Here is a 15,952-nt window from a genome sequence, read left to right as displayed (position 1 = left end):
GCGTATGAATGATGCGGGGAATATCTTTAAGGTGGTACACGCCCGAGAAAAAGCGCAGCAGTAATTAGCTATGGAATACTATATCCATGTCCACCCATTAGGAATCCCCGCCGATCGCCCGCGCGGATCCTGGATCCACCACGGTGGAAAGGCCCCCACAGCGCGGGGGGAGCCCCGGGGGGCGGCGGTGCCCCGGCCGGGGAAGGGGGCGTGAGGCCTTCCCTCAGCGGGAGGCCCCGGGCGGGTATTAACAGCTGGGAGGGCTACTCGCCTGCCCCCGCGGCGGGGGGGGTGGTGGTCCGCGGCCGGGCCGGCAAGTCGACCACCCTCTCCTCGCTCCCTGCCTGCCTGGCTCTGTCGGGGCGGGCGGGGGCGCGCTGCGGGCCGCAGTCCCCGGCGGGAGGTTGTCATGGTTTCCCGGGTCACATGTGTGCGAGGTTCCCCCGGCGCGGGGGGAGGAGGGAGGCGGCGGGGGCGGGGAGGCTTCAGTCACGGACGGGGCCGCCGTGCCAAGTGTGGGGCGAAGCGGAGCGAGAGGCTGCGGCCGCCGGGGCCGCCAGCGAGCCGCTGCCCGCCGCGGATCCGCCCCCCCATCCCCGCCCGCTCCCACCTGCGCCGCCGCCGCCGCCCGCCCCTTTCCCCTTGCCCACGGGCGATCCGCCGGGTGCGCATCGTCCGCCGGCTGCGGACCCCCGGCCTCTCCCCCCTCCTTCTCCTCCTCCTCTCCCCTTCCCCTCTCCCTCCCCCTTCCCGGCCAGGCTGCCGCCCCCTCGGCCGGCCCCGGCATGAGCATCTCCATCCCGGCGGGGCTGACGGAGCTGCTGCAGGGCTTCACGGTGGAGGTGCTGCGGAGCCAGCCCGGGGACCTGCTGGAGTTCGCCCTCCAGTACTTCGGGCGCCTCAAGGAGGAGGCGGCGGCGGCCAAGGCGGCGGCGGCGGCAGCGGCGGAGAAAGAGGCGAGCGGCCGCAAGGCGGGCACCCCCGCGCCCGGCCATGACAGGGGCAGCCAGCCGCCGCGCCGGGCCCCCCCCGACGCCCGCGGGGTCAACTTCGCCGAGGAGCCCATGCAAACCGACTCCGAGAGCGGCGAGGAGGAGGAACCGAAGTTCCCGGGTAAGGGTCCCCCGCCTCGCCCGGCACCGGGGGGAAGGAGGGAGCCGGCCGGGCCGGGCGGGGGCGGCTCCCTCAGGTGGGCAGGGGAGCGGCGAGGGGGGTCCCGCCTCAGTGGCCGCACGGCTCCGTGAGCGGCGGCCCCCGCGCACAGGCCCCGGCCCCCGCCCCGGTGGTCGTGGGTCGGTGGTGGGGGCCCGGGGACGTGAGGAGCCTCCGTGAGGGGACAGGGAATGGGGAGGGGGCGGTCGCGCTCCACCGGCAGCTCGCCCGCTTGCCCTGTCGCCAAACCAGGGAGCCCAAGGGAGGTTTCCCGTCTCCCGCGGCAAACTTGAACCTGCCGGGCTTGTCCGTTTTGTTCAGCAGGGCGGGATGTCGGGCACACGGGTATGGCCAGAGCCCCCGGCTCTGTCGCTTCTAGCGTATAGGCCTGTAACATTCCGAACAGCAGATCTGTATGTTTCCTTTTTTAAGAGCACAAGAGAGCAGATCTACATTTTGTCATTAGTCCAGTGTATGTCCACCTTAGAAAATGCCTCTCCTGGCTAGGTTACTGTATTTACGCACTTGATGCAGCGTTTCACATAGGTGGACTTACGTGTGTTTCAAAAAGCAGGGCACAATTTAAAATGTAATTTCTTCTTGAAAGCCAGGGTGAAATTGTCTGCCCTGGTGGAAGGGCCTGTGGAGCAAGCTGTGAGGACGGCAAAGCACAGTGTGCGCTATCTTTGTGTTTGAGGGTAACACCTATCTGCATGCAGCGAGGGACACCTTATCTTTGTGTGGCCGAGGGGCTTTATTTAGAGCCGCTGTCAGCCCACTAGATGGGTGGTAGCCATCTCTGAAGCGTGTGCAGCTTCGTCTTTGTGTCGCGAGCAGGCTAACGGAGGGGTCAGTCGGTACGGTTAGCTGCGGAGAGGTCAAGTTAATAAGGTTAGATGGAGAAGAGAAAGCGTCCAAGCATCTTTATCGTTAGCTTTTTTTGTTGTTTTTTTTTTTTTTTTTGAGAACAGCTTGAAATTGAAGTATATCTTATCAGATCGTTGAAGCGTTCATCCCTCCAGGTCATGCTGGAGGTAGATTTGCTTAGCAGAGTACAGAAGCCAGGTGTTGGCTAGACGAAGATCAGTGCAGTTTTAAAAAAGAACATCTTATGCGCGTTTTATCAGGAAAAAATGTAGACGTTTAAGAACTGGGTAAGTTTTCTAAATGCTTTATGTTAAACTGTAAGACAGTCGCCATTCTTTTCATCTGTTCTTTGCAGCTATACCATGTGCGTTTAATGGGAATTTGAATCTGTCAATCAGGGTCTGCAGATTTATGTGGTAATTTTGAACTCTAATGCTGATTATGTGAGAGTAGTAAAAATCTGGAAATTTGCTGTCTTTGAAAACTGAAATGGTGATAATGTGGAAGAACAACATTATTAGCTTAATTCACTAGCACTAGACGTGGCTTTCAAACATGAATTATTATGACACTACATGGACTCATTGGTGAATGGAGAACTGGAATGTTGTATGGAGGGAAGTGCAGAAACGTAGCTTGATTTATTGGCATGTATGTGTTACAAATATAACTTTACAGGGTGTTTTAAGAAGCTTTCTAAGCTTTTCTAATGAATACCTGTAAGCAAGATTCTCTTTATATTGTTTGCGTTGTGGTTGTGAAGAAGGAAAGCCATTGTCAATATTCTCATTAAGGGACGTGGCAGAACGACTTGGTTTAACTAATTGATTTACTCATTTGACAAAAACCCTTTAAAATATCACATTTTTAAGCCTAACATGTTTTGAAAGTTTAATTGTATTATGGCTTGTAATTTCTGTCGGTTGGAATAATTAATAATTAAAAGTAACAGAAATGGAAATATTTGTGAAGCCATGTGGAAGGTGAATAATAAGTTATAGGAAATGATTGCTAGTGGTGTGCTTGTGTATGTGTGCAATGTGCAGGAGTGTGTATCTTAAATTCAAATTTTATGCATGCCCTGAATACGTATTCTTTTAAGGTAACATAACAATGCATCCACTCAGCCTTTTGTTAATAACTGGACGTATAAAGGCTTGTATTCAACCCATTGTTTAAATGAGTTTAAATACCATTATAAAAGCATACTTCTTTTGTGCTTTTGCTTTTTGTAAGATGCAATTCTTGAACTTAAGTTGGGGGGAATTTCTTTTTTTCTTTTGCCTTTATGAATAATCAGATTGCTTCTGTATAGGCGATTTGTCCTGTTTGAATACTGCTTTCGTACAGGAGAGGAAAACAAATTGGAGACGTTTGTAAGCAAATGTAAAATAAAAACCTCTGGGAAGGAGTTCAGACCTGGTGGTGCTATTGTTTCTTTGTTAAAGCAGTACACTTGAAATGTCAAGCTGATGGTATTCCTTAATTAATTCAAACAGGACGTTGTTGAGAGCTCCTTCTAAATGCTATTGTCTCCAAGCCACTTTTGTTTTGTTTTGTTTTGTTTTTTTCCTCTCCTTTCCCAGTGCATGTTACTACCTACCTATAAGCACTGCAGTTGAACTCTTTGTCCATATTAGTTTTGTCCTTGAAATGCGTTTTGGAAGGTACATCAGCATTATCCTGTTTCAGAAATAATGATCTGAGGCATAAGCTGTGTTTAAAAGAAGAGAAAAAAAAAAAGGGGGGGGGGGGCAAAACCCCTATACTCAGGATTAAGAGTCATATGTGAAACATGAATTAAACTCTGTTCAGGTCCTCTGCTGTGTCCATTACATCAGTTGCAGAAATCAAATAAAGGTAGAAGCAGTTACCTTGTCTGGAGGGAGAACTTTGTTGTATTGGTGTTGTAGTTCTGAATTGGCACCTGGAGTTAAGGTGACCTCTGAGATGACATTCTTTACTGAATGCACTGCTTAATTTGGGAGTGATTTTTAGGTCTTTTAGTTGGGTTTTGGGTTTTGTTTTTAAACATACTAAGTTGCCCTACATGGGTGTATTAGCGTTTATCAGTGACCTCAACTAATTCCTACTAATACTAAAAGCAATTACTAAACTGAATAGAACGTATAGGTAAAAATGAGCCTCCTTTTAGCAAATTCTTTTAACTTTTTGCAGGTTTGAAGTGCGTATTAAAATTTATTATACTGTGTCTGCAAAATCTGAAAATGCTCAGTAAGTTATTTGTTCTTTTACAAATGACTATACTTTTTACATTACCACTTATGTGTCAATGTGCAACTTATTTTGATGGGTAATAACCCATGTCATTTGTAACAGCTGTTTTTAAATATTTGGCATAGCTAAACATTCATATTCTATTTAGCCTTAATATGAATTAGAACAGATGTTTTTAGAGGTAACATTGCTGTTCTTTAAACTCAAAAATTGCAATTCCGTATTTGGTGTTGTGTAGTCTCTGTTTACTTTGTTTTTCTCATGTTTTACTTTGGTTTGTGTTGGTGTTTTTTCTCAGATAGTGATGTATTTGAGCAGGAAAATACTACAGCTGTTCCTTTCCTCCCCCATGTGCTTCTGTTGGTGTGTTGGTTGCTTTGAGTTCCTCCTTTGAAAACTTAATCTAGAAAATGCAAGTATCTATCTCAACTTTACTCAGATTATACTCAAATAATACGAGATCACTGCTTAGGTAAAACGTGTATTCTAGTTTACAATGTCAATGTTAAAGGCGTGTCTTTATTTTAGTTCCTTTATTCAGTCTGAATTGCTTTACATACATGCTGTTCATAGAAATCTTGAAATAGTAGGTAAATTGTAGAAACGAGAGTGTCAGAGAAGACTTTGCACGCAACCACATCCACACCAGCTTTGTGATGATAAATGGTGCTTCATCAGTTCTGTTAACCTTACTTATGGTTTAAACAAAAACACTAAACAGTTTTTTGCGCGCCTGTCGTGTGATGATAATGGGTAGGTTAGAGCAGTGGAAGGGGTCAATGAGAGCAAGGGGGCAATGTAAAAATATGTATAGATTGTAGTAAGATATCATTAAACTGGGGACCATATAGAAAAACATGTGAATTTCTTAAAAATTTGTGTATTCAAATTAAAACCTGGGTGTTATGATGGGTGGTGGCTGAAAGCATTGCTATCTAATGTGTGCTTAGGCAACTTCGGGAATGAAGTTTTAATAATTTCTACTGTCACTCATCTGAAATATAAAAAGAAATGAAGCATTATTTGTACGATTATAAGGACAAACCTAATCAGACCCAGGCTGGAGCAGCCTTACTGTGGATACAATTTAGAGAAGTTCCCAGTTACAGGTGAGTCCCATGTGAGCATGGCATTGTTGGTGCACTCCTTGGCGTGCTTTGGGCTACACCTCCTTGCACTTTTCTGAATTGTGTCCGGCATGGTTCAGAGCATACTGTGTGTAGGAGACCATTTGGGACAGGCATTTGGGATGCAAACGGCTTCTGGAGGGAAAGGAATTTTAGCCGTGTGGACGGGTGCCTTGCTGGTTCAGTGGGCCTCGGTGGTCAGAGGATGGCCACTGGCCACTCTTATCTAGTAGTATACACAGTCATATAACCACAAAGCTTTCAATCCTTGCTGTAAATCTTCAGAATAATGGAGCTTTTTGAAATAATAGTTTCCAGTATTTTCGACAGGAGCAAACAAAAATATTTTCTTTCTGCCAACAGTTATTTTAGAAAGCAAACCTGAGCAAGTTGGCAGTTCAGTCTTTTTTTCTCTCTTTTTTTTTTTTTAATCCCTTAATCTGACCCAGGTGTTTTATTCAGGTTGAGAGAATTACAGTCCAAAAACTTAGTTTGACTAAATTATAAACAACTAGAAATGTGAACTTGTATTGGGTAGCACTTAGAAGTCTTTATAGTACGGAGTATGGTTCCCTCTCAGACATGCATACATTTGTGATTGTAGATGAAAAGCATACTTTTGCTATAACCACTTTTAAAAAAAAAAAAAAAAAGTATGTTTGTGTTAAGAATTCAGTTGAAATGATAGCAGCCTCCACTGTAAAGTATATATGTATCCCCACTCAAAACAAAAGCATGGATGAGTGAAGGTGTCTCTGCTGGCTATTATTTTGTTAAAATGTGTGCATTTAAGAGAAGCAGGAGAAAATTCCAAAGACCTAAGGACAGAAAATTAGTAAAACTATACCAAAAACATTTGAATTTATCTCCAGCTTCTTTTTCTCTAACGAAACAACTTGAACTGGTTTTGGCTGACTGCTCAGCTCAGAAAAAGAAAATAGCATTAATTCAGGAAGTATAGGAAGACATAAAGTTTTGTTGGCATGAGTTTGTAATGATTGCATTATGAATGATAAAGCATAAACAGTGTCAGTACTAACACTTGCACACCACTACTCACTTTCTTGCACATATCATGTCTGTTTTCCTTTAAAACTAGCTTCCTCAGGAATGCTCTGGGAGTTTTGTGTCACTTGCTGACTTTGGTTCAGTTTCCCAAAGAAATGTTACTTTTTTTGTTCCCCATGTTTACTCCTGTTTATTCATTTACATAAATGGATAAACAATTACTTATTTATTTTTTTTTTTTAGTGACCAGAATAAAGATGTATCTGTGGACACTAAGAAAGTGTCTGTTTTTAGAATGTACTCCTGTTGAAGTTGTAAAAAACCAACGTAATGGCCTAATGTTTATAACCTGCACAGTGGTCCTTCACGCATATGTCAGTAAGTGAAGCTTGGTTTAATATGTATATATCTCAGGGTTTATCACTAGTCTGTTATGCAAAAGTATTGCATTCTGTTCCCTATTTCTGTCCAGTGAGATCCCTCAGTCTGAGGGAAATTGACCTTAAATAGTGAAATCTCTGCAGACTCATTGCCCTTAGCTGCTCCTGTAAATCTGGAACATATGGTTTGGAAATCGCACATTTAGGTCACAAGGTACAGATTAATGAAGGTACGGGCTGCTGCCCCACTTCTGGTTTTTCAAAATCAAAGATGACCTCTAGATTGGGAAATTTCATTTGTCAGGACACAGTGATGAAAGGAACAAGAAGGCAAGGTGGAAGGCAGGACATGGAGTCAGAAAAGGAGCCAGTGTGTGGTAAGGAAAGTGCAAAGGTAAAAGCAAGAGGAAAGAGGAGGGACAGAAGTAAGGGGAGGAAGATAAAAGAATAAGAGAGTACATGTGAGAGAGAGAGAGCATTAAATTATCTGCTTTTACTTTCTCAACCCAGATATAACCCTGCTCTCCTCATGTATACACTCCAAATTTATGTCCTGAATTTTCTACTGAAATTCTGTTTGGCTTATAAATGTATTTCAGAAGGGCATAAATACAAACTTAAACTAAAATTAGTGGTCAGTGCATTGTATGAATGTGAACTTGGTCATTTGCAATCTTTTAAATATTTTGACATTATCTTCTGTCACGTTACTGCATCTGGAGACTCATAACACTTATATTCTACTGAGTGTGTATTCTAATGAAAGTTTCAACTTGAGTTTTTCATGGAGAATCCAGATTGTTCTTGACCATTTTCTGTTTTAAAAAAATAACAGTAGTGGTCATCGTCAAGAAAGTCAATAGCCATGTGGGTGCAGCTGCAGTCTTCATAGAGAGTTAAGATGGTTTCGGTGCTGATGGCAAAATGAAATATTGAACAGTACGTAACAAACAGTTTGTGAAAAGTCCGTTTCTTTAGTGCTTAATAAAAATCACGGTGGTTATTTCACCAACTACTATTTTAATAGAAGTGCCTGAAAGTCATGCTGTAGAAAAACTATTCCCACTCCAGGTTTGAGCTTTTCTTTTGAGCTTCAAGTGAGTGTAATTATGGAGAAGTTCTGTGCTTTAAAAAGGTGATTTTAAAAAGGCTTTGAGAAAAAGAGGCATTTAAAATGGCTCAGAACTCTCTGTTGCTGGAATAGGTCTTGACGTACATGAATTAGAAGAAAAAGAGGTGATCTTACTAGGGATGATACATTTATCATATGGACTTCTTTTATATTGTAGGTTGTTACATGGATGTGGGCACATAAAAGATTAAGTCCGTGTACATGAGTTACTATGTGCTAGGTAAATTTGTTAAAAGAAATACACACATCTATAGGTAGATATTATTACCATAAACATCACTTATGCTGTTGCTTGAAAGCAATCTTATGAGAATTCTACAGGAAATATATACTTTTTTTTTTTTTCCTTTGGGACAATTGATGATGACACATAAGGCTAGATAGCTTTATGGAGAGGTTTTATGCTGAAAACTCTTATCCTTTCAGGGAACCCTTTCAGGCTAATCCTTTCACTTGCTGGGTAGGAATGATAACCTGTTTACTTCAGGAAACTGAACAGGACATTCCTACATCCATGTAAATTTTGATCAAGACAAGTCATTACAAACTTTGTGTTTTATCTAATTTTTTGCTTTCTAGGATACATTTTTGTTCTGTAGATCCATTTTCAGTCATAGCACTAAACAAGATGTTGAAGAGGTGAAGTTTGCCTTTGAGTGTCCTTTGTTTTCTCTTTATTTTTTACTTTTCTAATTGACTGGTGTTATTGCATTTTTCCTTGAAGAAACACTTCATGTTTGTCAATTCTGTTTTTCATTTAAAAATTCGAAGAGCCCTATTTCAAGTTTTTGTGCATTTGGTGATAAAAATAGCAGAAGTACTCACACAGAATTTCTATTTCCATCTCTAGGCAGTGTAACACATGAATCCAGATTTGAATCGATTGAGCAAGTAACCTAGAAGACGTACAGTTTTGGGACTACATCAAAAAGATGATGTTAATCCAATGTCCAGTGCCTTATTCAGAATTTTAAATGATACCATCTCACACAAAAAAGTGAGATCCGAAATGAAGGGGGATGTAGACAGGCAAGGGTGTCTGAAGTGCAAGGGAGTAAAATGCTGGTTGTAGGCACAAGGTACCCACTGAGTGAACTGAACAACAGCCATATGGCAGTTCGCCATCCTTTCCATAAAAGGCATCCTTTTAGCATTGCTGCTCAGAAAAGTAATTTACAGACCACAGATAAAATGAGGAAATGATAAGGAATGAAACAATAAAAAAAATATATCTAAATTTTAATTTAGCCTTGCCTTATTGTACTATAACACTGTGGATAATGGAAGGCAAAGTGGTAAAACAAACATGCTGTAACAACAGAAAGTGTTTTTCACTTGTATTTTTGCCTCTTAAATTGCTGTGCTTAATGATATTAATATTAAGAAAAAAATCATCAGAGCAAGAATTTGAAGCTGAGAGCTTGCGCAGGTAAAAACTGATAATGAGAATAGCTTTCTTACACATACTGTTCCAGTTATTTGACTAAAGTGGTTTTTGTAAAGCCAAGCTAAAAGGGCCAATTAGTAAATATTATGAAGACTTCCTTAATGGAGGGACTCGAAAATTGCTGTATAAAATAGCTTTTGAAAGGAGAAGTAACATGATCTTTCCTGCTCAGAGTTGTTCCAGATACCATCCTGCCTGTATAAAGATCTTTATAACAGCATCAACCCCTTCTGAATCCCTGTGATGCAGATGTAAAATATGTTTTTATAAATAGTGATAGTCTCTTCGTAGCATAACTTTTTAGCAGACATGTCTATTGTAAAACATACCAGACAGGAAGAAATCGTTGCCCAACACTGGAAAGAAAACATTCTTTGCAAAGCCTCAGTATAGACTATAAATAAAAGATGTACAGAATCCTCAGTGTTGGGATGGATACAAGCTGGAAGCAAGTGTAAACATTCAGACTTGCTAGCCTGAGAGCTCAGGCTGAAAGGTTTAGTGTGTTTTCCCATTTTGGTTTTAATGATAGAGTTGTAATGCTAGCGTGAAGAATAAAATCCATTGCTGCGAGTTATAAGGCATTTGTAACTCTTGCAGGGTATGGATTAATTTGAACTCATGCTGTCCATAGCAGCATTATTGTGGCCTTTTCTGATGTCCCCATGAATGTTTATATACTGTCACCGCACTGATCTTGTGCTTTCTAATTTGTTTCCCATTACTTTCAGTCCTGAACTTGTTCCCTTTTAGATCCTCTCTCTGAAGCTGTAACACTTCTTTTCGTTGATGCCTAAGGAACTCCATAGTTAGGCCAGTAATTGCATTTGGTAAAAAGTGCAGACTAATGTCTCAAGTCCTTCAAATAGGTGTTGATCAAGAAATTTTTACGTTTTGATTTTAAAGGTTTTGCAATGTCTACAAGCTAGTAAGTATGTTTAAACACTCTTCCTGGATTAACAGTGATTGACAGCTTTAATGACAAAAACTTTGTCTAATGGAGAGCTGGGACTGTCCTGAGATTTCTTGTTCTCTTCCAAAACAATGTTTGTGGTACTCATCCCACAGTCAGAAACAAGCAAGATGTATACTATAGACATACGTTACAATTTTCTTAAGGCTTTGAACAGAATGTTTTCTACCATTCTAATGAAACCATTTTGTAGTCATGAATGAGTTTTGAAAAATGTAAGTTCTCAATTATAGAAACTATTAAACATTAGAGGGACAGACAATTTTTTTTTTTTTTTTCAGTTACGCCTAATTTCTATTGAAATTGAGGAGTTAAGATCCAGGTACCTTTATAGATCTGCTTCTCCAGGAGTCTTTTTAGTACTAGGCCCAGTCATCATTTTATCTTTGGTTCTGGGTGGGGTTTTTTTCCATTTTTAATGCATAGTGTTTTCTCTTTCCAGCCATTTCGTTCAATACCTTTGAGTAACGTTCAGACATCTTTCTCTAAAAGCCATTTTTTCGCTAATAATTTATCTGTCTCTATTGGTTTTTAATAGGTACTCAAAACATGAGAAACTCTGATCTAGCCTTCACCACTACATTATTTAAGCGTTTGTGAGGTAATTTAAATACAGAGTTAATAGCCTTCCTTCCTTCCTGTTGCCTCAACCTACAGGAAATATTATTTAATGGCTAATGCACATATAAAAAATTGGTCTGAAAGTAAATAGTTATTTATTCTTAGATACTACTACCTTCAATTCTTGGTAAAAAATTATCATCAGTATTTATCTGCATGTCTCCCTTGCTAATCTGTCAGTTTTGTCCTTCTACTGGAATGTAGCTGCTGCTGGCAGTTGAGGTGGGAGTAGACATAGATTCATTTCCATTATCCACCTTGCAAAGAGAAGTAATTAGTTCTTCTGGTTTTTCTTTCTTAGGAACCTGAATAAAGTGGAGTCACTGTTTAAAGTGCACCCTACTCTGCTGTCTCTCTGGAATGTATTGTCATATGAACATGGCCCGTGTGTAATTATTTCAGCTTATAGCCTCAAAAAAATTAAAAAAGAAGAGAAACAATTTCATGCTTCTCTAAATCCATCCCTCAAATCATTGCATTGAGCACAGATGCAGGCTTTGGCGTGTATAAGGAGATTGGGAAGCCTTGGGATCTTGGGAAGCCTCAATCGAAGAACAGTTTGAGCTTGTGAGAGAAGGTATGCTTTCCATGCAAAAATGAGGTGTTTGTCCTTTTCTGTGGCTTCGTTTTTGGGGAATTTTGGGAGTGTGGCACACCCTCTAGAGTAAAGTTTCTTAATGTGTACTTCTGTAAATACTGCTAGAAAGACCTGACTTTCATGCTACTGCTAAAATTGGATCCAGTCATTGATCCATTTCCACCAAAGAGAGGGTTTTCCTGGGAAGGTTATACAGAGTATAAGAGTAAAGTAATGAGTTGCAATCTACTTCTTCTATCTCGGCTGTCATTTTTGCTGAAGGATCTTTCTCATGCACTGGATTTAAAAACAAAACAAAACAACAACAACAAAAAAACCCCACAAAAACCCAAACGGTAGTAAGACACAGTAAAAGACTGTGACAGCATTTCTGGTTTTCAACTTTTGTTGCTCTTAAGAGAGTGTATCAAGTGTTTTGTGTTCCTTCTTTTGCTCTTTGCAATATGCGAAATTAAGAAGGTTGCTTGACCTGCTATTTATACAGAAGCTCAGTCAGTGGCTAACATCCATTTCCCTTGTTTTGAGATAAACGCTTATTTGCAGTTCTGCTTGACAGTAATGGAAGATAAATCACAGAAATGTGTGCAATCACACTTCACAATAGAAAGGAGGCAGGTTGATATTTACAATTTTAGCACAACACTCATGGTCTTTATAGCTGTAACACTAGATAATGGAAGACAATCCAGGAGTGAGTTGAAGTAAGGTGCGTGTATAGGCCTTTTGGAAGAGGCAAGTTCTCTAAGATCCAGATCATTGGTATGAGCCTGTACCTCACTGGGTGCTTATTGGACTGTACTTTTTTCTGTTAGAAAGATGTTTTTATGTCTGACAGAATTCTGCCACTGTAGCATCCAAATCCTTGACAGAATCAAAACAAAGCATGCAAATGAGCTTCAAAAACAAATGTCCTTAAATCTGACAGGTTAAGGAGCCTGTTAGCCCTTCTCCCTAATGAAGCAGGCTGTTTGTCACCGCTTCTGGCTGGGAGGTGACAGACGCAGGGTCCCTTTGGGGGAGATGGCCCTGGGTCCCTGCCCCTGGGCGGGAGCTGTCCAGGCGGGCGGTGCTGGAGGCCCCCACCGGCCGCTGGGCACCACCTGGGTGTCCTGCCACGGGGAATGGGGGAATTCAGCTGTTGAGCAAAATTGTTTTTGTTCTTCTTGTGTGCCTAGAGACTTCTATGCTATCCGAGATGTGTTTTACTTCTGAGGAAGGAGTTATCATTCATGGCTGTGGTAGAAGTCAGTACATTGCAATCCATTGTCTCACCTTCAACTTTATTGCAAGTTCCTCTTCAGTGGATTTTATTTTTTTTAATGTTTTATTTTCTGAAGAAATAATAAAACTGACTACACAGCACCGAACATACAAACTGGCACATACCTCTATTATTTCTTCAAGTCATAGTGTAAAAATCATAGTGTGAAATTATTCCAGCACGCTAATTGGTTGGTATGTGTTCATTTCAGCTGAGGGAAAAACAAAACATGTCTTATGGCCTCAAAGAGCCAGATGGTGTATGACATGGAGTCGATATCATACCTTTGCAACATTTAGTTTTATTCAGCACAAAACTGGAAGCACATTACTGAAGGTACGTTATAGTGTTCAGATAGGGGCAGCACCTGAATGCTTGTGCTTCAGAGCCGTCTAGTACTGGTGTTCGGAGCCATCTAGTACTGATTAGCAGGTTGATGGGCCAAATGAGGCAGACCAGTACTGAATTTCTGTGACCTTTCCTTTGTGGTGGATAGCAGTTTGGTGTCAGCTGCTATTTTTCACAAATTAGCAGGAACTATTTTGCTTTAAGACTTTCTTAATTGTTACATTTAAATGAAATTGTTCAGCAAGTTCAGAAGCTGGTAAAGGGAGCGAGCAGGAAGCAGGTGGATAACATAGCGGTATAACCTTTGCTGTGAACCAAGGTGAAAGAAATGAAGCAGGAAGGAGTTTTTTCCTGGAAATGAGGTAGTTATTACTGACAGCAATTAATAACAACAGAGCATGCAATAGCCCTTATTAATTGCTTTTTTTCCCCCCAGCAATTGGTATATCATTTGCAAAATGAAATTACTCTTGCTGGTTTCCAGTGTTTAAATGGTTTGTGTTTAATTTAAAATTGTTTGTGTTTAATTTAAAATTGACAGATCAAATTCTGTGGAAGAAAGCTCTTTCCTCCTAAATTTCAAGAATAGAAACATAATTGCTATTACACTTGTGGCAGTTACCTGTTACTGTAACTGATACTCAGAAAGTAATAGAGAGGAGTTTGGTTATTGCTGAAAAGTATTTCGTTGTGATTTTTGTTTTGTTTTCATTTGGAAAAGGTACAAAGGTCAGAATATAAACACATGCACTGTTTTAAAAATTTAAAGGCAGAGCCAAGAAGATTTACGCATTCATTCCGGAAACTCTACTTTATATTTACTTCTGGCTAGGAACTGACATTGTTTAACTTGTGTTCTGCGTTCCAGGACAAAACAGTTTATAGAGCTGTAGAACTACCCTTTTTTTTTTTTTTTTTTTTTTTTTTTTTAGTGAAGGCATTAGTTTAGCTTTCATCTCAATGTTAGAGTTTTTTATGGAGTACATTTTAGGTAGTAAAGTTCATTTTCTCTATAAAACTAGCCTCATACTTCATCTTGCACAACTTGTGTGTTAGAGATTCAACAGTTGCAATGTTTCCTAAAGATAAATTCTCTTAGCATAGTTTATGTTCAATGTTGGTTTCTCTGTTTATAGGGCGAGGAATCAAATGCGTATAACTGATTGTACTTCTGGGAGTGGAAAGAAGGTTGAAGTTTTGTAGTCCATAATTGGAAAGTCACACAAATTGCAGTTAGACTGTGAGATGAAACTTGCCACTGGATATAAACCGTCACTTTTTTCTGTTTGTATCAAAAGGAAGTTTAATCATAATTTGAAGTTTTAAAAATTTCTTTTGATGATCAGTAGTTTGGATTTCCAAGATAATATGTATTATTATTTTTTTGATTGCTGTTTTCTATTGGTCAAATCCTACATATTTTATGCAAGTGGTTTGATTTCTTAGTAACCTCTTGTTTTAACAGCAAAGAGGATAATGTGTCTCTGGAGCTGTGAAACAAATGAAAGAGGCATGTTAATCAGAATTATTGGCATGTCTGTAAAACTGGATAGCGTTCACCTATAGTACTTACAGAAATTTTAAGGTCATGATATAAGAACACCTACAGGGCCTATGAAACTATATGATTTAGAAAATACATACATGTCTATTTTTATAGACTGTCCTGATGAAGCTCTTACTGTCTGTCAAGTTAGTGATAAACACATTTTTAAATTAGTGTATATGGTGCAGTACAGTAACTGACGGCAACTTTTCCCATATCCAACCAGTCGTAAGAGATACTTTAAAAATTTTGCAAAAAAAATTTCTTTAAATACTCTGGGTGAAGTCCACAAGAGAAAGGAATTTGGACTGAAGGCTAAGGTTTGGTCTTTTCTAATCTCATCTCTTGATAATCATCCTCTAAAGAAGAATGATCCAGCAATTAAAAATAGGGCTCTAAGAGTTAAGATAAATTTGGTTAAATCTCCATGTGTGTTGCAGACTTGCTGTGTGCATTTCAGTAGTTTGTGCTGTATCCCTGAGCACACACTGTAACTTGGTAAAATGGAATACTTGCTGTCCCCATCTTTCAGTGACCTTGTAGCAATATGTGTGTGAAGGTCTGTGAGGGGCTCATGTAGCATTGTTTGCTTGCAGTATTTTAAAACAAACTCCGGTATCTAGAGTCCAGGGTTTATGCTAGAATTTGAGAAATTTTTGTCTGGCGCATCATTTTTTCTAGCCAAATGTAGAAAACAATGGGTTTATCTTTCACTGAAATGTGCAGGAATACCTGAATAATCAGCAAAGCTCTTGTAAGGAGAGGAAACCTATATGGCCTGTTTAGCTGCCTATAAAAGGAGTACCAAAATGGAGAAAACTTTATTGAATTTTGCCATTGTCTTACACAGATTATATATGAGCCAGTTTGCCTTCTTCCAGATTTTGTCATAGGAAGGTGCCGGTGAGGTTGTTGATAACCATGATATTGTGCTCTAATGAAAAGAAGAGCATATTCCCAAATGGGCATGAACTCATTTAGGGGAGTGTGGAGGCAGAGCCACAGGACAGGCTGGGGATGGAAACTCTGTGTGAGCCTGAGCGAGTAAGAGGGATAAGGAAAAGGCAAAGCCATTTGCTCAGCCAGCAGATGCCCCCCAAATGATCTGCCATTGCAGGGAGTGGAACACGCAGGAGGTGACCTTGGGTAGCTGTGTCCACAACAGCCAGTCCTTCCCAACCGGAGCAGGCCAGCACAAGCACAACCTCACATGAAGCAAATGCAAAACTGTCTTGTCTGCACACTGAAGAGATT

The 15,952-nt window shown here is 40.7% G+C and overlaps 1 protein-coding gene across 1 annotated transcript in view; it reads left to right on the top strand.

Annotated features, from left to right (window-relative positions):
- The first annotated feature begins 744 nt into the window (after positions 1-744).
- PRKAR2B (protein kinase cAMP-dependent type II regulatory subunit beta) overlaps positions 745-15,952 on the top strand; it is a 93,894-nt gene continuing 78,686 nt past the window's right edge. Inside the window, exon 1 of the mRNA XM_054188222.1 lies at positions 745-1,113. Coding sequence (XP_054044197.1) covers positions 786-1,113 — 328 coding nt within the window. The 5' untranslated portion in view covers positions 745-785. The remainder of the gene's footprint in view (positions 1,114-15,952) is intronic.

This window comes from Rissa tridactyla, chromosome 1 (genome assembly GCF_028500815.1).
Source record: "Rissa tridactyla isolate bRisTri1 chromosome 1, bRisTri1.patW.cur.20221130, whole genome shotgun sequence".
In the NCBI taxonomy this organism is placed as follows: Eukaryota; Metazoa; Chordata; class Aves; order Charadriiformes; family Laridae; genus Rissa; species Rissa tridactyla.
Note: the sequence above shows the minus strand (reverse complement) of the source record. Positions and strands in the feature narration are given on the sequence as shown.